The sequence below is a fragment of the Diachasma alloeum genome, unplaced genomic scaffold (genome assembly GCF_001412515.2).
Source record: "Diachasma alloeum isolate Michigan unplaced genomic scaffold, Dall2.0 Dall_scaffold_00199, whole genome shotgun sequence".
In the NCBI taxonomy this organism is placed as follows: Eukaryota; Metazoa; Arthropoda; class Insecta; order Hymenoptera; family Braconidae; genus Diachasma; species Diachasma alloeum.
In genome coordinates, this window is record NW_021680364.1 from 1,053,100 (window position 1) to 1,075,449 (window position 22,350).

General features: G+C 36.0%; 1 protein-coding gene across 1 annotated transcript in view; it reads left to right on the forward strand.

Moving 5' to 3' along the window:
- The first annotated feature begins 11,635 nt into the window (after positions 1 to 11,635).
- LOC107035647 (voltage-dependent calcium channel type A subunit alpha-1) overlaps positions 11,636 to 22,350 on the forward strand; it is a 108,037-nt gene continuing 97,322 nt past the window's right edge. Inside the window, 1 exon segment of the mRNA XM_015253169.1 lies at positions 11,636 to 11,856. Coding sequence (XP_015108655.1) covers positions 11,636 to 11,856 — 221 coding nt within the window.

The following is a 22,350-nucleotide window of genomic DNA, read 5'->3' on the forward strand; positions in this document are numbered from 1 at the left end:
ATTTCAAAAGAATGCCAAAAAGGAATTTTGTATGTGGAATTCACTGTTAAACATTTTTCTTTCAATTCCACTGAAATTTTGAGAAATCTTGTCATTGAAAATTCAGAATTTCGTGGAAAAATAAAACGGAACTGTAAATTTCCGTTTCATTTTTCCCTGAGAGCGCACGGAGAGAAAAATTCAATGAAAATAACCAGAAAAAAAATGTAAAAATTACATTTCGAAACGTCATCCGCGAGCGAAGTAAAATTCAATGAAAAGTGTGAGTCGGAACTGAAATTGTACGAATCGCCACGGAAATTCTACGATTTTTTCCGTAAAAATTAACCAGCCGTCTGATGACTCAACGCTGCGGGGACAACAAGTCGTTCCGTAATTTTTCCCCAACGATTGAGAAATTTTATGGAACGAAACGTAGAAATAACTCACCAGCTTCATAAAAATTGTTGAACGTTGAAGAATTTCTTATTTTGGAGGCGCAATAAGTCGGCAAGTTTCTGTAAGATTTTACTTCTTCGGGAAAAATTACGTGACAATTTCGTACTTTGTTCGGTGATGAACCTGAAAATTCACTGAACGTTTTAGATTTCTTCTCTTCCATTTCTATAAAAATTGCCGGAAAACGATTCCCCATTGCGGATTACGTGAATTGTTCCGTAATTTTTACTGAATATTTCTCTCCCGGTGACACTGAATGTGATTTAGGGTAAAAAAAATCATGAAATTTCAGACTCACTGAGAATTCAATGCAATTTGACACTGAATATTCATATTAAACTGGCAACTCAAATAAATCAAGGAATGTATTTCTGCCCCTTAAAATTCTGGATTTTAACTGAATTTTCAGTGAAACCTGAAATTTCATGATTTTTCTCCCCTAAATCACATTCAACGTCACTGTCCTGAAAATGTGTAGAATGCATGTCTTAATGTCTTAATTCAAGGCATCAAAAATAAATTAAATTTGGGGACCCGAATGTCTCAACATGAAAACAGAAAAACCTATTTCAGTTTCAGAGACTATTTTTCCTGGTGAACGTGAGAAAATATAAATTTGCAAACGCTTTTTCCACTTAATTCTCCCACGTGTCAGTAAAAAAAACCTGAAACGCACGAGGAAAATTCATCCCATTTCCGTTAAAAAAAGAGCACCAAATCGATAAATATGTAAATATGAATCATATCTGTTGTCAGGCGAAGAAATATCTAGAATGGAAATCAGTTTTTTCTCCCCCATGAAAACAAAGAATCCAGAATTTTGTTATTCCGGGAAAATATTTCCCATCGTCCAGGGAAGCGAGAGGATTCCGCTGAGATTTCTGCGGTTGATTGCGCTGAGAATATCGGAGCGGCTTGTCTGATTGACACGACAGGGATTTTCAACGACAAAAAAAAACATGAAATCTCATAATAATCGTTTTTCCTGTCAAGCCTTTTTTTTTTTCAATTTTCACTGTTTTTCGCGTGCAAAAATGGGATATCGTTCAGGGAGAGTTTATCATCTCTGAGAATCCTTCACGAATGCAAAGGGAATAATTGAATCTGACGCGAGAGAGATCGTCGCAGGGTTTAGTGCACGTTATTACCTTTTTTTCCCCCAACGATGGGCGCAAAATGTGCGGAAGTGGGGTGCTCCACTGCGGAGCTCTCCCCAAAGTGACTCGGTATATTCATGAAACGAGTCCTCTAACTTACCCCCGGGCCAATAATCCACGATTAACGTTATTCAGATTCTCCAAGGATGTGTAAAATCCCCCTCGAGTGATATTCATACCGGGGAAGAAGGAAGTTATTGCAGCGATACGTAATCTAGAATGTTATCCCCAACCTATTCCCTGGGAAATTCCGAGAATGTGATGTACACGTTGAAAATTTTTGGCTGAAATTTTCGGTACACTTCCCGGAAAATATTTATTCACTGAAATTTCGGGGAATTTCGCTTTGAAAATTTGAAATTTTATGGAAAAGTGAACGGAATCTGGGAATTTTGGGTGAATTATTCCAGGGAAATTGATAACAATGGGTCAAATTCAGGTAAATGTTTAAACTCACACAACATTGCGCAATATTGAGCAATCATTCACATTCGTGGGATAATTTTTCATAGCATGAATGGTAAATTTTACAGTTTCAGCACAAATTACCCTCACTTTTAGTAAATTTTCTCAAGTCGGCGGAGAAAAATTCACTATTTTCTCGCATTTTTTGCACCGATGTAGGGTAAAAAAGACCTAGACATTGCTTGGTCATTTTCCTTCAACTTTTTTCTCCACATATTCGCGAATGTTGAATTAATTGAAAATTTAGCGTAATTTGGTACTGAATATTCATGTCTTCATTAACAATTCAAATAAATTGGAAAATATCTGTCTGTGTTTTTCCTGTTGATTATTCTATGAAAATTGATAAAAATAAGTAACATTCAGATGAATATATTCGTGAAAGTTCAATTAATTGAGAAACTCAGCGCAATTTGGTACTGAATATTCATATTTCAATTAAAAATTCAAGTAAATTGGGGAACGTTTGTCTTTCTACTGCTAAACTGTTCACAGCGATACAGAACGAATAGAGTCTGACTAACTTCCCCATAGCACCAGAGGGTATGTACGTGCTGCAAATACCGTAGAATTAAACATCCGTCTTCATCATGTCGCTGAAGCCTCCGCAGCTGCTCCATTTCATCTCAATCAGTCGGCGAAACGCTCATTGCATCCAACAGATTCACACGGAGAAAATTATTTGGTGAATTGCAACAACTAGTTGTGCGTGCCCACACTGTTATCAATTTTTAGTTGGTTCACACGGTAATTCAATTAATCTGTTGTTCATCACATCAATATAATTCGGTGCTTAGAATATTGTCATCTCGTGTTTTCAGCACCAAAATAAAAATTAAAATTTCATTTGGAATATTGAGTCACAGCTTTTTTCTATTCATATCAGAAATTTTGTATTTGGATATTAATATCATTTGTTCAAAGTGAAAAAATCGATCATCATTTTCACTATATTGCATTCAGATTCTCCTATCCTTAACGCCAAAAATGTGAGATAATCTCATAATTCTATCTATTAATTCTAATCAACTTTGTTCGAAGAAAGCCTTAGTAAACGCAATATTACGGAAGTAGAATTATTCTATTTTCCTCTGACCTAAATGATTTGGACAATTATGATTCGTTTATTCATGTTTCATAGAATGGTATTCAATTCCCTTTTTTTTGTCAGGCGGGCGTCATGAAAATTCGACGCAAGGCGATTGTACTCATGAAAACCGCCTGACTTTCTCCATCCGTTCGAGAAATGCCCATGCTTTTTTTTAGAAAGAACACCTGTCGAGGGAAATTAAAAAATCTCCTCTAAATTTTAATTGATTAGCTGTTAAATTTCACCAATTAGTTTTCTTCCCGCACGAACTCTCAGTCGCAATGAAAATTCGCGACGCCACATTAATCGCCAATAAGCTTCAATTCAATATGTTCAGTGAAATAAACCAACGATTGCCCGATACAAAATGGCCGAAGGCCCGTTCCGTCGATTTCTCAGATGAAAAGCGAAATACAATATGAAAGGAAAGAGCGATTCCTGGGAAGAATGGAAGCCCCGAGGGCAACGGACGTGGATTCACACCGTGCATTCCCCCGGGGGCAAAGTGGTCTTCGAAACATCGGAGAATAAAAAAGATCACAATGCTCTGCACTCGCAATAATTGCGAGTGCCTCTGCTACAGTTATATCGATAAGTATCGATAAGTATCCCCCGAGGGGTGAGAGCATACTCCTTGCTACGTCAACCGTGACATCTTCCCTAGCGAACATGAGGGCATCTCACAGCTATAGAGAGGCTGACGTGAGTGTCAACCGACTGGAATTGCTCGGACATAACAACCTAAAGGCATTTCGAGAATCTCTGTGACGTGACTAGCGGGAAATGTTGGGTATAAATGAGGAGGAAGTTGATTGGAATTGACTGCTGGGTCTTGAGAGTAGAAAAAACAGTGGAGTAAGTCAGCGTGAGACGGACATTCGGGGAAACACGTGCGAAAAAATCTCGTAGAAAATTCTAGCAAATTCGTTAGAGAATTTTTTTTTATTTCTAGAGAACTTTCTATTTGCTTTTGGCTGATTCTATTGAAAAATTCCACAGGTTGTCTGTGCATTTTTTTCAATAGAAAGGTTTAATGGAAAATCTGAAATATTTTCCATAGAAATTCCTCGCCTCGAATTTTCTCAGCTTTTTGTTTGATTTTTTAATTAAAAAAGGGAAGAAAAGTAGAGTGAAAAAAATTGGGGAATTCATTCCCCAATGTCTCCTTGCTACGTCAACCGTGACATCTTCCCTAGCGAACATGAGGGCATCTCACAGCTATAGAGAGGCTGACGTGAGTGTCAACCGACTGGAATTGCTCGGACATAACAACCTAAAGGCATTTCGAGAATCTCTGTGACGTGACTAGCGGGAAATGTTGGGTATAAATGAGGAGGAAGTTGATTGGAATTGACTGCTGGGTCTTGAGAGTAGAAAAAACAGTGGAGTAAGTCAGCGTGAGACGGACATTCGGGGAAATACGTCCGAAAAAATCTCGTAGAAAATTCTAGAAAATTCGTTAGAGAATACTGTTTGATTTCCATTGAAGTTTCTATTAGTTTTTGCTGATTCTACTGACAAAATGCAGACGTCAGCTGCGGAATTTTTAATGAGAAATGTTCTATAGAAAAAATTTGTAGAATTCGATTTTTATGTACAATTAATTCTATTGAGATATTTTCTATAGAAATTTTGCGGCTCAAATTGTCGCGATTTTTTTGTTGGATTTTTTTAATCAAAAGGGAAGGAAAATAAAATGCAAAATACTTGGAAAATTCATGTTAACGAATTCTTATAGAAAATGTCTCAATAAAAAAGTTGCAGAGGAACATGAAATTCTAGATATTTTTTTTATCAAATTTCTAAAATGTGGAATTTTTTTTGCATATAATGTTTCTATAACTCAAATAAAATATATTTCAGGGACATTATAAATGCGAATAAATTCTCTAATAAAAAATTAATCATCTCGCTCTTCGTGAACGAAAAACAATCAAATTTTCTAGTATTAAATTTTAAAGGTTTAAAAATTTCGAAAAAAAACGAAAAAAAACGGAAAAAAATGAGACAAAGCGTAAATTTCATGCGAAAAAGTACCGTAGAGACACACGAATGTATCCGAATACGTAACCCAACTCCCCCACAATATTTCCACAGAAAATATATCGATCCCATTCGAAAAGTCCATCGTAAGCACCACATCATGATGTAACGCCGTCGTACAACCCCGATTTATTGCGCCCAACGACAGTAAAGACATCGAAAAGATGAACTGTTTATGCAATAGTCCGGTCCGATGGATAGAATACAAAGTGAAAGAACCCTGTGCACGTAGACTCTCAGTAGAGACATATTGGTTGAGTCAGACCGTGACGTGGGTAGCTGGACTGTTGCCGGGAGACCAGTGGGATAAGAGCTCCCGGCGTGTGCCTAGCAACAGGTTGCTATCCGAAAATCTCAATGGGAGCCAGTGACCTCTGCTCGCTCCATCGAGTGGAATTTTTTTTTTATGTCATTAGGCCCGATAAACCGCGATTCTAACCTCGCTTTGCTCGGTTAGATCGCGGTTTTCGGGCCCAACAACATAAAATATCGTACGTCACACGGCGATAAAAGCACATTATCTGGCAAATGTGATTATAATCCTCGCCTTCTGCTCGGACTATAAACCCACGTTCACCAGATAATACTTTTGACGCCTGATGGCATAATATAGGGGAGCATGGGGCAAAATAAAACACGGGGCAAAATGAAACAGTGGGAAAATCTCGTCATCTAAAGGAGATAGGACATTTTTGAAGAGGACCTTTTTTGTAGCTTGTAAAATTCTCGACAAAAAAGGTTTTCATGAAAATCGTTCTATCTCCCTTAGATCACAAGATTTTCTTGCTGTTTCATTTTGCCCCGTGTTTCATTTTGCCCCACCGTCCCCTACTATTTCTGGCTTTTGTCATTGTCCCGTAATGACGTAGGGAGGAAATTGAAAGTAAAAGTAGGTGAAATCACATTTATATAATTTGTATATTTGGCGCGAATTTTCGTCACATAGTTCTCCTGAAATTCAATATTCGTCTCGCACTTTTTCCCGGTGTAAAATATTTTTTTGAAATTCTTTACAGATTTCAAGAAAACGGATTCAATTATATTAAACAAACAATTTATTTGCTTCAAACAATTCTTCAATGGAATAAATAAAGATTTTAATTGGGTCAAATAAAGATTTATTAATAGTAAAAAAAACATTTATTTAATATTTTTATTTTATTTTTTTATTATTATTTTATTTTATTTTATTTTACCTGTCACTTAGCGGTGGTGAGATTAGATAAATAAATGACAATAATGTAAATACAAAGATCAACACAGTGGCAGCAACTGAGAAAATAAGAATTGCAAAAACAATTTAGTAATTTACAAAGTAGAAAATTAAATAAAACAGAAGTTGTCAATGTGTGCAATAGAGGTCAAACTTTGGAACATTTATTTAAAATAAATAGAACTTCGAATGAAATTTTTTATTTAATTTACAAAAAAACTTTATTTTTATTATTTACATAAACTCATTTATTTGATTCAAATAAATCATTGTTCTTGGTGTAGGGTGAAAAAATAATGAAGATCGAGGTCGCAACTTTTTTCTCCATGTGAAAATTTAAAATTTCCCGGCAAAATCAACATAAAATTTAATTCAATTATTCCTGAAAAATTGATGAGACTAAACAAAATTCATGGGAATCAAGAGGAATTCTAGGGAAAAATGAGAGTTCAGAATAATTTTTTTATGAATGAGGATTTATTGTCATGAGTTATTTCTGCGTATTAATTAATTCTGCGTATTAATTAATTAATCAACTCCATTAATTTATTCACAAAAGAAACAATCGACAAATATTCTAGAACCGCTAAGGAATTTCTCCTTTTCGGCCGTTCCACCGTCATGAACTCTTTGTTCTTCATCCTCTCTATGTTGTTGTCGGGTCCTCCCTGCTGCAACAGCCATGACAGCATCGGCTTCGGCAGACTCCAGCGCTTTGATCAATTAATATATGTCTGGCCAGCCAATTAGCCCTTGTGCTGTGTCTCTCGGAGCGAATGCTATTGTATCATTTCCTGAATCCCGTTCTTTCATGTTCAATTTTGTCCACTTCATTATTGAGTTATTCCCCTGAGTTACACATGGGCTCAAAGAGACGGTGATGCTTGTAGAATTTGATTCGTCAATTTCGAATGACGTAATTAACATTCGGCAGTCGAATTTTCCGTCTGCACGGCTGCAGATTCGTTAGCCACTGGGACATTATGTTTTGATGCGGTGAACTAAACATACAGATGCTGTCACGGCAATGCTCCGTGACGTGAGGAAATTTTGGTGATGAATATTCAATCCTGTGCGGGAAAAAAACCGACGGAAATGAGATCTTCATTCAGATGATGGGATTATTGTTGCTGGGATTCATGAATATTTGATGCGTTGGACAGTCGACGGTAATTATAATAATGGACAATGTTGAATATCAAGCGTCCGCTTGGATTTGTGATTGGTTCGTTTGAATATGGGTTTTCTTTTCGGGAATTTTGTTCAGGGGGACTTTCCCCTGTATTACTGCCAGAATATTTCTCAGATTAATTCGTTGCTCTCATTTCCACTTGATCCGTCGAAGATATATCAATCATTCCGGGGATAATCAGCCTGTGTTGTTGACTCTTTTTGTCCTGCTCGCCCTAAAAGTCACCTCGCAATCCGTCACACTAGCCACCCTAAGCCCCCGGACAAACTTCCAAAGTCGGAGTCACGCACGACCGCAAGTACAAAACTGTAATTCCCTGAACTTTTTCCACTTTACACTTTCAGCCATCAAAACTCCAACCTAACAGTTTCATCTTAATTCATGGGATTATCGTCCCTATTTCAGTTTTTAAAACAACAATTCCGGATATCGTGCGATGCATCTCTCGTCTCCTCTTATTTTTTTATGGCAAAATTACAATCAATGCTAGATTAAAGTAGATCTACCCTTCGGCCGAGCTACGCTGTACTTTGGAATATTTTCAGTTTTTCAATCTTTCAACTAAATTGCATGGAAAAAATTTGAAAAATTCATACCCAGTCAGTATTATTTAAATTAAATTTCGCAAAATATTCATATTTTTTCAAACATTCCCCTCTTATAAATAAATAATAAAACTTGTTTGCAAAACGGTGGATTATTTTTTATGAGGTCTTAAAAAAATTCTTGATTTTTTCACATCTAATGAAAAAAAATTCAGATTTTAATCTTTGATTACAATGGAAATGTTCACTTTCACCTAAGACACTGGATTAAATCCTCATTTTTAAACATTTATTCTTTGAAAAACCAAAACGATAATTGAATTGAAAAAAAAAAATTAGAATTCCGAATCTAATCGAGTTTTCTGCAATTTTTTTGTAGTTTTCAATAATCTTTGAATTTACCGCAAGGGTAGAGCTACTTTAATGAATCTGTGTATCTCACACAATCAATTTTTGGACCAAAAATCGAAAGTGTCCATTTTGTCCCACCCATCCTTGACATATCTGAACAGACAACGTAACAAATGGAGAATATTATGTACATGATGAATAGACAGCGAGAGTATGTGCGACAATGTTTGTTCTCATTATGCAATAATAACACCAGGAGTGGACGTTCGATTCCATTGATTCTATAAAATAACTTTGAAGTTCCATCAGCACGGACAATATAATATGAATTCCCTTAGGTATTCACTATCGAGATGAGCCATATTGATAGAATTATGTTCCCTTCAAATTTTGCTTCATCTCCGCTATTTTTTACGAAATCGAAATTATCAGTGAAAAAAAAAAAAAATAATAATAATAATTTATTATTATTTTTTTATAAATCCTCAGATAATAATAATAATAATAATAATAATAATAATTTATTATTATTTTTTTAAATAATCATTAAAAAAAATATTTTCGAAAAAAATACAGAATTTTCCTTGACCATGAAAAAAAAAACATTTACTGAGAATTTACCGACACCATCTAAACGTCCTTAATTTTCCATTTCCGCGGGGAAAGGAATCGACTCAGGGCCGTCGTACAGAGCTTATCGAACCCGATGTGCTGTGTAATAAGGATAAGACGGCTGGATGGGCACGAGTAAAGATTCTCGGGGATGAAAACCGCTGGCTGGGGAATGACGCGCCGGGTTTATGGTAAACACTTGCGGCGGTTGAGGTGTGAACGAAGGCTGCGTCATTATCGCGATTAATGAAAGGGGAATAAATAATCACAAAGTCCTGGGGTTTCCTTCAACAAAAGCCTTTGGGAAAAATGCTCGGGGGGGTATATTACCCCGAGATTGTTAATGACGCAGTAAATTGTAATTATGAGGATTAGGTGTGGCGGCTTTGTGCTGTTGGGACTCGGGCGAAATTGAATTAAATCGCGGCGGAGGAATTTCAGTTAATTTAACGCATTTCGGGGCGGAAGGGACGTCTTTGCTGGTTCATATCTCGAGATTGGCAGAGTGGAATTTGAAAAATTTGGGGCCATTTTGAAGGTATTTTCAAGAGCTTTGAAGTGAGACCTGATTTATTTGATTCTGATCATTCGTACAGGATAAATTGAAGATTAAATGGGTCGCTGAAATTTTTACTCTACAGCTGAATCTAATTGTTATTCGTTGATGATATTTGTGGAATTCCTCACACCAGAATCTTACGACTCCACTCGACTCGTGAAATTGCCCGTGTCATCCGGCTTAATATTCTAAAGCGCTTTATCACTGAGCCAGAATTTAAACAGGGAGAAGATAAATAGCACCAGCCTCTCGAGGTATCTCCTTCAGGGAGTAATGACAAGTGGAAATGGGTTGAGACGGCGCTGAGCAATTGTTAAATCCACCTCCTCGAGTCATCCAAATTGACACAATAGCAATTTGCTCGACAATACAGATATAACCTGCGATAATTCCAGCAAAACGAAACCCTCTAATTTCGAAATTAGGAAAGTCCTATCTCGAGCTGGTCATATTCACCTCACGGATGCCATCAATGTACTCTGTTTTCTCCGCACTTTAATCTCGCGTTGAAATTACCAGCGGCTATATTTCAGTATATTATCCCTCTCCGAGGTCTTTAATTAAATTTAGTATTCGAATAAAGAAGTAATCCCAATGTACTAAACTGTGAAAACTTGAGATACCCAAATTTGAGTCGTTTTTAATACCTCAAATTAAGACTTTAAATGCTTACAGTGGAGATATTCTAGGTGTTTTACTCCAGGATTTATTTTTCCAAATACATCATTCGTTTTCAAGAGCCAATTATTTATTCACTTAGGAGTTAGAAAAAAAGGGTAAAAGAATTTTCGCGACTAAAAATATTGATGAAGAGTAGATTTCCTCAGAATTATATTTAAGGTTTTTGCGTGCTTCTGATTCTGTAATGATACTTAATTACAGAACCACAAGATTAATCATACTTAATTAATTAAGTATTATTATTAATCAATTATTAGCTTTATAATAATGCTTAATTAATGAAGTATCATTACAAAATCAGAAAGGCGCAAAAACCTGAAATATTATTCTAAGAAAAAATACTCTTCAAAAGGATTTTTTATCGCAAAAATTAATCAATTAATTAATTAACTAATTACGTCTGAATTAATTCGACATCTCCCTCCCTCGTCACCCTCAAATTGGAAGAAAATGGATGTCACCAAAAATATCTTCTCTATTATGTCTCGTCTTGCTTCTAGCTCGAAGAAAAGCTCATTAAAAAAAAATCGAAATTCCAGTCATCACAAAGTTTTTTACGCGTCAAACTTTCATTTCATTTAATTCCCTGTTCATCTACGAAAAAGTAGTTTGCAGAGGAATTGCCCATGAGAAACGATTAACTACCCGAGATGATATTTCCCACCTCCCTCACGAGTAAATATAGGCAAAGGCAGCCGTGCACGAAAGAGGATCGCGTGACTTTACGTGCCCCCTTGATTCTCCAAGATTAGGCCAGTCAACCTAACCTAATTAACCATATGGCCGTTTCACTGAAGAATGTCTTACCCCCGAACTCCCCGTTCATCAGATAGCGCCAAAGATTGATACTCTTTTGCAACTGAAAATTGTCGATTGAACGAATTAATTCCATAAAAATTAGTGATGCCGTCGAGACTAGACGAGAATTATTTTGGAAAGATCATCACGGTCTAAAAAAAAATCGAAAACGATTAGGAATCGTCGTAATCTCGAAAGACATTGGATCGGTGCATCTCGTCACGAACTTGGAAGAATTCATCACGTCTGAGTTTCAGTGTTTTCTGTTTTTCAAATGTTTGTCTCGATATCTGTCTCGTCTGAATTAAAAAAACCGATCCAATGTCTTTCGAGATTGCGACGATTCCAAAACTTTCGATGTTTTTCCAGACCGTGCTGATCTCTTCAAAATAATTCTCGACTAGTCTCGACGGCGTCACTAATCAAAATATTTATCAACTGTCAGTGAAAATTTAATTCCAACAGCACATGAATTTTAATTTGTTTTCAGGATGCTGGGAAGCGTGGGAGGCCGGCACGTGTCTACGCGTCGGCGTGGCAGTAGCCCGCTGGTGCGTGTCGGTGCGGGCCTCACTCCACATGGGACCCCTGGGGAAAATTCACTCATGCCATCCGATGCACCGAGATACACAAGACGCCGGAGGGCTGTCACAACAAGTGATCACAAGAGCTGTGCCCTCATACAGACGCGTCTCAAGCTCGGTGATATCATGTGAGTTTTTTTTCACATTTAGTTGTATTTCGATCGGTAAAATAGATTTCTGTGTATGCCGGTAACGAAGGATTTCGAGTACCTGCGATGATAAAGAAAGTTGTATCGGTCGACAACTCAATTTACCGATGGATATCTTCTTTACCGACACGAGGTTGGTACGGTCCGAAGTAGATTTCTGCTACTGTCGGTAACGAAAGATTTGATGACTGTGATGGTTAACTATCTGTATAAGTCGGTAACTCGCGGCAAGAAAAATTTTCGTTGCCGGCTGGATTTCCGTTACTGTCGGTAATCAAGAATTTGGTGACTGATGATAAACTATCGGTATAAGTCGGCAACTTGTGGAAAAAAATCTTCGTTATCGACATTGTCGGACATGTATCACCAGCGTTCTGCTTTACCGGCACGGCTCTGTTATGCCGGCTCAACTCTACATTATCGACAGCATGGCGGTCGATAAGGAAATAAATGTTGCTGTCAACGAGCCCAACTGTCGGCAATGCAAAAAATTGTCGGCAAAAATCTGAAGTACCATCAGTAGTTAAAAAAGGGAATACAAAGTTATCTTCAAAGCAATTCCAGGCAGAATATCCGTGCAGACTAGGTCTACAAACACCTGGTTTTGTTCTTAACGTTTATCGATTAGTCTTCGATTGTTTGGCCATTACCTTTTATTTTTAGAAAACCCCGGCCCTGTCGTTGCCCCGATACCCAGAGTTCTAATTGAAATTTCCTTTCGGTGTAGCGTCCCCCTTAGATTCTCCCGAGCACAATTCATCATCGTAAATCATTCAAAAGGATCCAACTAATTAATTAGTGGAATTGTTTTTTTTTTCTTGTCGGGGGGAAGGGGGGNGGGGGGGGGTGTGGAGGGTTATTCTCTGGAAAATTTGGGTTTAATTTTCCATTATTTTCTCGTGCATCTCGTACAGCTCGAGGGCATTCTCATGTTCATGAATTACGTACACCGTTGCCGTCGTGCACAGCAACCAGAGATGTATCCCGTTATGACCTTTGATCTTCACCGTGGCGACCGCACACGGTCGAGCCATCACTGCTGACTGAATTCCCAATCGTTTTCACAGCCAAAAGAGATGTATAAATAAGTGGTGAGGTTTTACATTCGGCTGGAGACTTTATCTATTGATATTTTATTTATCGACTCGAACCAACTGGATTTTGGGGATTAAGCTGATTGATGCAGTTGGAATATTGTGCTTTGTTGGGGATGAGTTCTCTCCTTGCTTCTTCTTATTTATGTCCTTTCGCTCGTACTCTTTCGAAAAGTTTCGGTGATGTCTGATCATTCATCTTCATCCACTCCTGGCGAGCCCCTGCCGCTACTTCAACGTCCACTAGTGTAGTTCCCCCAGTCTACCCCGGACCGTCCACGATCTGTTACGGGGGCATCACTCCATTGCGCCAGCAAACCAGCGTCACCACGCAGAATCGATTCAATTTCGTCATCTCCCAATTTTCGGATTTTTTTTTAAGTTGAAAATTACTGACCGGCGGGTGATTGCGGAGGGAAAATTGCGTCATGGAAAAAGTATGAGTTGGGGTCGATGTCAGGAGCGACAGTGAATTTGATTTAGGGAGGAAAAATCGTGAAATTCCAAATTTTAGAGAAATTTCAGTGGAATTCCGAATTTTTGAGCCCTGGGAGAATGAAAATTCAGTAGCAAATCCAGTAATAAAAAAAATTATACAGAATTGGTAATTAATTGAAGTTGTGAGAATTTATTCACCTGTTTTTTTAAAGATTTCTTTCAATTTTTATGGAATTGATTTCTTCATCAAATTACGAATTTTTAATTCAATGTTCAGTCAGAATTAAAAATTATGCAGAATTGTTATTCAATTGGAATTTCAAGAATTCATTTACCTGAGTTTATTCTAATTTCTGTTACTTTTTATGGAATAATTAAACTGAACACAGGGTCCATTAATTTTTTCATAAAATTGTGAATTCTTAATGGCGAATTTCCTTAAAATTTCTGTAACGAATTTTGGGCACAATTCGTAGAAATCTTCACATCATAGTTCCACCGAAATTCCACGTAAAAATCATTGAAAATTATGAATTTCAGTTCCTCAACTTCTCAACTTCCAATTACTTAACAACTCAAGTAAGTTGAGGAATTCTCGACTTTCTGCTGCTCAAAAATTCGGAATTTAATTGAATTCCCTGTGAAATCTAAAATTTCAATATTTATCAAAGTCTCACACCGAATCTAAATTCCCAACATTGATGTTTCCATATTTAAAAAAAAATACAATACCTTTCCCATCCATTAAAATCGCCAATTCTCCCCCCAAGTACCTCTCGTTCACAAGAATCTCCCACGAAAAGTGCCTTGAGAAAATGAATTTTATGAAAATGCGTCTGCCCGAGAAAGGGATGAAGGAATGAGGTGAATAAAGCGATGATAAAAAAACGAAAAGATGTGTTGGAAGGAATTTCGGGGGAGACGAGTCGACGGACTCAACTCGACTCGGGGGCGCCTGCTTGCCACTGCTGCCCGCCGCCGTGAATCAATACCCGCATTGCGCGTGCCACCTCTCTCTCTCCCTCGTGGCGCTTCATCTTTCTCACTCTCACCCTCTCCAGCATTTTCGCCCGAGCGTCGCCCGTTGTACACCCTCTACTCTCTTCGTTCAACCAGTTACCATCACACATTTTCCGTTAAGGTATATCCCAAGATAATCGCATCTAAAACTTAGTCTCTATGGATTTCCGGAAAAAATTCTAAATTACTTAATTTATTGCATTCTCTTGAGTTATTGAGTTTTACTGTCCTCGTATGTTGTTGATGAAGGCAATAATAACTATTTGAATCAAACACGAAATGATTTCAGGGGATTTCAGGGAATTTCCATTTTTTAGAGTTGAATATCGCAGAAATTGTGTAACAGAAAATTTACAAAAAAATTCACCGTATTCCCAGCAATTGAAAAAAAATAGTAAGAATTATTTTCAGTAGGTGTGGAATATTATAAACATTATCTATGAAGCACAAGGTGAGAAAAATCTGTCTTCTAGGGATATACCTTAAGGTATACCCCAAGACAATATCACCCAAAATTTAGTCCCTGTGGATTTCCGGAAAAATTCTAAATGGCTTAATTTATTGCATTCTCGTGAGTTATTGAGTTTTTCTGTCCTCATATGTTGTTGATGAAGGCAATATCAATTAATTGTTTGAATCAAACACGAAATGATTTCAGGGAATTGCTATTTTTTAGAGTTGAATATCGCAGAAATTATGTAACAGAAAATTTACAAAAAAATTCACCGTATTCCCAGCAATTGAAAAAAAATAGTAAGAATTATTTTCAGTAGGTGTGGAATATTATAAACATTATCTATGAAGCACAAGGTGAGAAAAATCTGTCTTCTAGGGATATACCTTAAGGTATACCCCAAGACAATATCACCCAAAATTTAGTCCCTGTGGATTTCCGGAAAAATTCTAAATGGCTTAATTTATTGCATTCTCGTGAGTTATTGAGTTTTTCTGTCCTCATATGTTGTTGATGAAGGCAATATCAATTAATTGTTTGAATCAAACACGAAATGATTTCAGGGAATTGCTATTTTTTAGAGTTGAATATCGCAGAAATTATGTAACAGAAAATTTACAAAAAAATTCACCGTATTCCCAGCAATTGAAAAAAAATAGTAAGAATTATTTTCAGTAGGTGTGGAATATTATAAACATTATCTATGAAAAATATGGGGAGTAGAAAAAAGTCTCGATTTTCTCTACGTGAACAGACCATCTCGTCCCACTCTATCTAAAAAAAACCTAGAGAAAGTTGCGGAAAGGGTGCACACGTGTCTGAAGTCATAAAAAAACTTCGCCAGACACTTTTTCATTCACTTTGAGACACGTGCGTGATAAATAAATTGAATTGAGAAAATAAATTTGCAGAGTAAAATCATTGAATTTGATCCGTTGGCTTCGAATGGAGAAGGGAGATTCTGGGAGAGATTCTGGGGATGGATTTGACGAGATTTCCTACAGATTCTCGTCGCCAGTCTTGGCGGATTGTGAATAGTAATTAGAAATCAATAATCAACTGGGTTGTTCTCTGAACTGAACTGAACTCTCAGGTCCTTTTGAGAATGACGAGAGGCGTTTGTCATCCATTTCGACGAATGATAAGGAAGAAACGGATTATCATCACTTATACCTGGAAGCCTAACAGAAGGTCTTCGATTCCGTAAAATTTTCAAATTAATTTCCTACAAAAAGTTATCAATATTTTTCAAAACCAAACTGAATTGATCGTCATCATCACCATCTAAAGGTCAGTATGCATTGGTTTTGGAAAATACCGATAACTTTTTGTAGGAAGTTGATTCCAAATTTTGAAGAGTAAGGAGTTTCCTGGGCTGAGAGAAACAATTTGCTCTGCGGAAAAACGATATGTTCCAGGGGAGAATATTTGATTGAGTGGGACAGATTCACTTAAGGAAAATTTTCCAACTTGATAGAAGAAAATTTAATATCTTTCCTAAAAATTAAATTTTGTCGTGATCATCAGAAATATCCCTAGAACAAAAATATCCCAGAAATATTCCTATAGAAAGAATACATTGACGAGGAAAGAATATTTCCTCTCTAAATTATTTAGTTTTGCCAATAACACAGTTTTCGGCAAGAAAATTGGAGTTTCCTCTTGAAATTATCATTTGTTCAATTATTAATTTATTAATCATTATTCATTCATTCATTAATTCATTATTAATTCATTATTAATTCAATTGAATGAGTCATTTATAATTATTATGAATAATTCAATTAATTTTCTCTTGCACACGCGATTACCAAAATAAATACATTCGCCAAAAATTTACTATATGCAAAATCAATAAATTAAAAAATAAAAATCACAATTAAAAAATAATACTGCAATGAAAAGATGAAGAATAATCTTTGTGAAAAATTTTTTTTTCTTTATTATGAATAATTGTTGTAAATACATAATTGTTAAAAATCAATGCATTTCCCTACTTCAAAACCTGAGTTCATAAAAAAAATAATAACCCAACAAATTCATAGAACCCGAAATTTTTAATTGAACTTAATGACCGATTGTACATCCAGGGATTCTCAGAATTTTGATCACGCGACACAGCCATGTCCGGCCCCCCACCAGCACCGTACCGTCTCTATATATACATTATCGGCGGGACGCTGAGACTATTTCTGAGCCGAACGAATAATTCTCACATTCGTGATTTTAATCGGATCATTCGATTGATCGATCAAAGACTGTTCCAATGACGTCACGTCACTCGTATAAATAACGAATGATGGGTCCACGCCCTAGCGTACATCGTCTCACACGCTGGTGCTCTCGGTTTTTTTTTTTTTTTTTTTTTTTTTTTTTTTTTTTTTTTTTTTTTTTTTTTTTTTTTTTTTTTTTTTTTTTTTTTTTTTTTTTTTTTTTTTTTTTTTTTTTTTTTTTTTTTTTTTTTTTTTTTTTTTTTTTTTTTTTTTTTTTTTTTTTTTTTTTTTTTTNTCATAAATATCGCACAGCATAAATTAACGGCGATGAGAGGAAAAAAATAATGAGGCGCATCTCAACAGTGGAATAGGGAAAATCGTGGTAATGAAATTATTATACACGTATGCACGGACATGAGAGCATCGGACTGACGTACTTCCCCGATGCAATGTAATTACGTAACGGATAGGAGCGAGGGATAATCGATTTACTTCGTCGATTCTCCGTGTCAACGTGTGATCAATCCACTCTCGTGACGATGGCATCAGTACGGAGTACTCCCGGAGAGATAATGCGACGATGTTAAGGGTTGAAACATCAATTTTTTGTTGCTTTCTGCGATTAATGAAAGAGGAAACCAGTGGAAAATGGCTTTTGTCGTCATATGGCATACACGGGGAGAATACCTGTAAAATTAAAAATTAGAATGTGAACGTAGTAATCGAAGACAATTACTAATAGTGAAACGATATCTAATTTTTTTTTTTTGCATTTTTTTTACTGTAAATGCAAAATTCATTTTGCAAAAAAAATTCATCGATTTAAAAATGTGAATGATTTACATTTTCAAGCGATTGCATGGAGACAAAAATTTGGTAACAAATTACTAAATGAGTTATGTAATTGTAAAGCGGAATCCATTTCTAGGACTTTTCACACTAATGAGAGAAATTATTTCAGTAGCGAAGTTGTCAAACGGTTTAAGTCGACTTAGCTCTTAGCTGAGTTTTCCAGGAATATCTCAAAATCTAAGGGAGATAGCGAATTTTCGTATCTATCTTTTTTGAAGCTCTTAATGTGCTCTACCGAAAAGGTTATAACAGAAATTTTGCTATCTGCCTTAGATTGCGGGATATTCATTGAAAACTCATGAATACCCAAAATCGACTTAAACCGTTTAACCACTTCGCTACTGATTTTTCGACCGGGATAAATATAGAAATATTTCCGAATTTAAGGGAGATAGCGAAATTTTCATTATGACCTTTCTAATAGCACTCAACTCGCTCTACAAAAAAGGTTATTAGAAAAATTTTTCTATCTCCCTTAGATTTCGAGATATTCATTGAAAACTGGCGAATAGCCAAAATCTACTTAAACCGTTTGACCACTTCGCTTCTGAAATATTAATCATCAATACACAAATTAAAAAATTCGGAGACACACGGACTCGAACTCAAGTGGACTCTTCACCCTATATCGGGGCAAAAAATGCGAGAAAATAGTGAATTTTTCTTGGCTGACTTGAGAAAATTTACAGAACGTGAGGGTAACTGTAAATTTTACAATTTCGGCGCCAGTTATTTTGAATGAACAGTAATTTTTGACGTTTTGTATCGAACGAATAGTAAGATATTCTCCGCAAAAGGTATCTTTCATTGAACTACAATTCCGCTCCACGATTACCCTTCGTACAGTCAAATTTGCGACAATTTTCTATTACTTTTTATTCAACTTTTCTCTCCGCATATTACTCATTCGCTTTTTAAGAAAATCGTTAGAGCCGTTTTCTCATAAGATGAAATGTGCTAAAATCCCGCATTTAATTAATTATCTCCTAAACTGTGTCGTACAGTTAGTTAGAATTTTTTTCAACAGCTGAGGAATATTACGAATATTATCTACTAAAAATATGGGGACAGTCGTAAGAAACCGCTGTTTTCCCGGGATATAGCTTAATTCCAGAAATTCGCCATAAGAAAGAGAAGAGCGACGGAGAGAGGAGTTGAGAGGAGACAATGAGTGCAATGAGGTGCGTCGTTTGTTGGCAGATGGAGATAGATACCCATAGAGTCGTGATAGAGCTGAAAAGAAGAGGGGGAAGTCATTCTGCGATGGGATATGACGAGTAAGAGAAAGGATAGAGGGAGGAGGGATGGGCTCAACTCTTTTGCCGGAGGGTCTGGCCTGAATGTGGGACATCAAACTCCCCCCCCCCCCCCCCCCCCCCGCCCCCCCCCCCCCNTCCCCCCCCCCCGGACAGCCTCGCTCACTTATTCGTTATCTCTCTTTCTATTTGTCCTTTATTTTTTCATCAACAGCACTGAACTCCGCTGGTCTGTTTGTCTGATGGCCATATTATTCGTTGAGCTTAGCGCGGGGGGAGGTTTCTGGGCCTATCGACGTCTTTGTTTTGATCATTTTGACGCGATGCGATATGGCACACCTGTGAACACACGCAGATGGCACATCTTCGGGTCAAATCGAAAGATGAATATCGGAGGCGTGACTGGAATAAATGATATTGCGGAGAATTGGGGATTTTGAGGGATGAATGGGGAGTTGTTTATCTGCAGCGAGAGGCTATTTCTGATGGTGTTTGGAGCATTGGTTCAGATCCGCGGAGGAGAAAATAACAGAAAAATAAACCGGCACGCGTTCCGAACTGGGAAGTCCAATAATGAAATTTAATGAAATTCTATTAATTTTTTTATAGAAAAAAATCTAGAATGGAATTCTAGAATTTCAAATGGCATTTTAAATTCAAAGTCAATTAATTCTCCTTCATTTTAAACCGAAATTTGTCAACTTCAAATTTCATCTCAACCTAAAATTCTAGAATTCGATGAAATTCGATGAAATTCTATTGATTTTTTTACAGAAAAAAATCGGTAGAATTTCATATTTAGAAAATCAAAAAAATTCTTTTAATAGAAAAAATCAGTAGAATGGAATTCTAGAATTTCAAATGGCATTTTAAATTCAAAGTCAATTAATTCTCCTTCATTTTAAACCGAAATTCGTCAACTTCAAATTTCATGGTAACCTAAAATTCTAGAATTCGATGAAATTCGATGAAATTCTATTGATTTTTTTATAGAAAAAAATCTGTAGAATTTCATATTTAAAAAATGAAAAATAAATTTTTTAATAGAAAAAATAAGTAGAATGGAATTCTAGAATTTCAAATGGCATTTTAAATTCAAAGTCAATTAATTCTCCTTCATTTTAAACCGAAATTCGTCAACTTCAAATTTCATGGTAACCTAAAATTCTAGAATTCGATGAAATTCGATGAAATTCTATTGATTTTTTTATAGAAAAAAATCTGTAGAATTTCATATTTAAAAAATGAAAAATAAATTTTTTAATAGAAAAAATAAGTAGAATGGAATTCTAGAGTTTCAAATGGGATTTTAAATTCAAAGTTAATTAATTCTCCTTCATTTTAAACCGAAATTCGTCAACTTCAAATTTCATGGTAACCTAAAATTCTAGAATTCGATGAAATTCGATGAAATTCTATTGATTTTTTTATAGAAAAAAATCGGTAGAATTTCATATTTAGAAAAAAAAAAATCTTTTAATAGAAAAAATCAGTAGAATGAAATTCTAGAATTTCAAATGGCATTTTAAATTCAAATTCAATTAATTCTTCTTCATTTTAAACCGAAATTCGTCAACTTCAAATTTCATCTCAACCTAAAATTCTACAATTCGATGAAATTCGATGAAATTCTATTGATTTTTTTACAGAAAAAAATCTGTAGAATTTCATCTTTAAAAAATCATTAGTCAATGCTATTGATTATTTTCCATTAAAAAAAACACTCAGTAAACCTTTGGAATTGTTAAATCGAATCCGCCAAAAACGGCTGAAATTTTCAATAGAAATATAATAGAAATCCAATACAATATTCTATCGATTTCACTGCGTTTTTCATAGCAAATTTTTCACGCGTTCCAAACACTGTCATAAAAAAAATACAATGTAAAATTTCCCGATTATCATTTATCGATTTAAAAATAAATTCCAGTCTCCTCACAGTCCACAAATCAGTCAATAATCGTAGACCAATTCCCCGCTTGGATAGTTAAATTACCATGCGAATACACACTGGCGTCCATTTGCAGAATACACCATTGGCCTGGATGTGACGTTGTCATGTCATCGAAGAGAGCGCCTCGCTGCATCGAGAGAGGATGAGTCAAGAAGACTAAAGAGGAATGAGGGGGGGGGGAGGCAGAGGGATGCGGGGCTAATTAGAGCGGAAGTCCATAAAAATAAAATTCGTGCCTTGCAGAAATTATCCATTCCCTAGTTCGAAAAGGACTGTATCATAAAGCACAGCCGAAAGAATGTTATCAAGAGGCCCCAATTCCGCCGTATCCATCTCGTAATGAAAGAAAAAGGGGAAAAAAATGAGGATGAACCAATTCAAATAGAATTGCACACTGGAAAGCCGTTGAAATCGTCGTTTTATTTACGAGAGTGCTTCATGGAGTCATCCAAAAAAGCGGAACGTTTGGGTACGAGAGACAAGCCCCAAATGGCATGGACTATTATTAGAGGAGCCTCGCGTGTTGTTCCTTCAACCTCGCGACTAAAAATTATTACACTAATTATCTTAATCGTCCACGCTGATGGGACTTTCGTCGGGATATTATTCTATGAGGAGTAGATGACAGTGACGACGGGTCTAGGACAATCTTGGCAGCTGGTTTTCACTACTGGAAGAATTGAAATTTCATTGAATTTTTTTCGGTTTTCTAGGAGTAATTTGGATTCATTGGGCTGTAAAAATCCATTAGTTAGTTTAATTGGACATGAAGTTTCGAATTTCACAGCAGCAGGAGGATGACGATTCCTTAATTCATTTGAGTTTTCAATCGAAATATGAAATTTACTGTTCGCGATGACTTTTTTCGTGAAATTTTGAATTTTCAATGAGGAAATTCCTTGAAATTTTGTGGACATTTTTTTTTGGGTAGGAATGCAGTTTTTTTTGGACTAGGAAAATCATGAATTTTCAGGTTTCATAAAAATTTAAATGAAGTTGAATATTCAGACCACTAGGATAACAACAATTTCCCAATTTACTTGAGTGTTCAATCAAAATATGAATATTCAGTACAAAGATTTCCATTCATTTTTATGGAATAACGAGTCTTGATTTTTTTACATTGATTTTCACATTGAACATTGATTTTTTCATAACATTTGGAATTTTTAACAATGAAAATCCTTGGAAT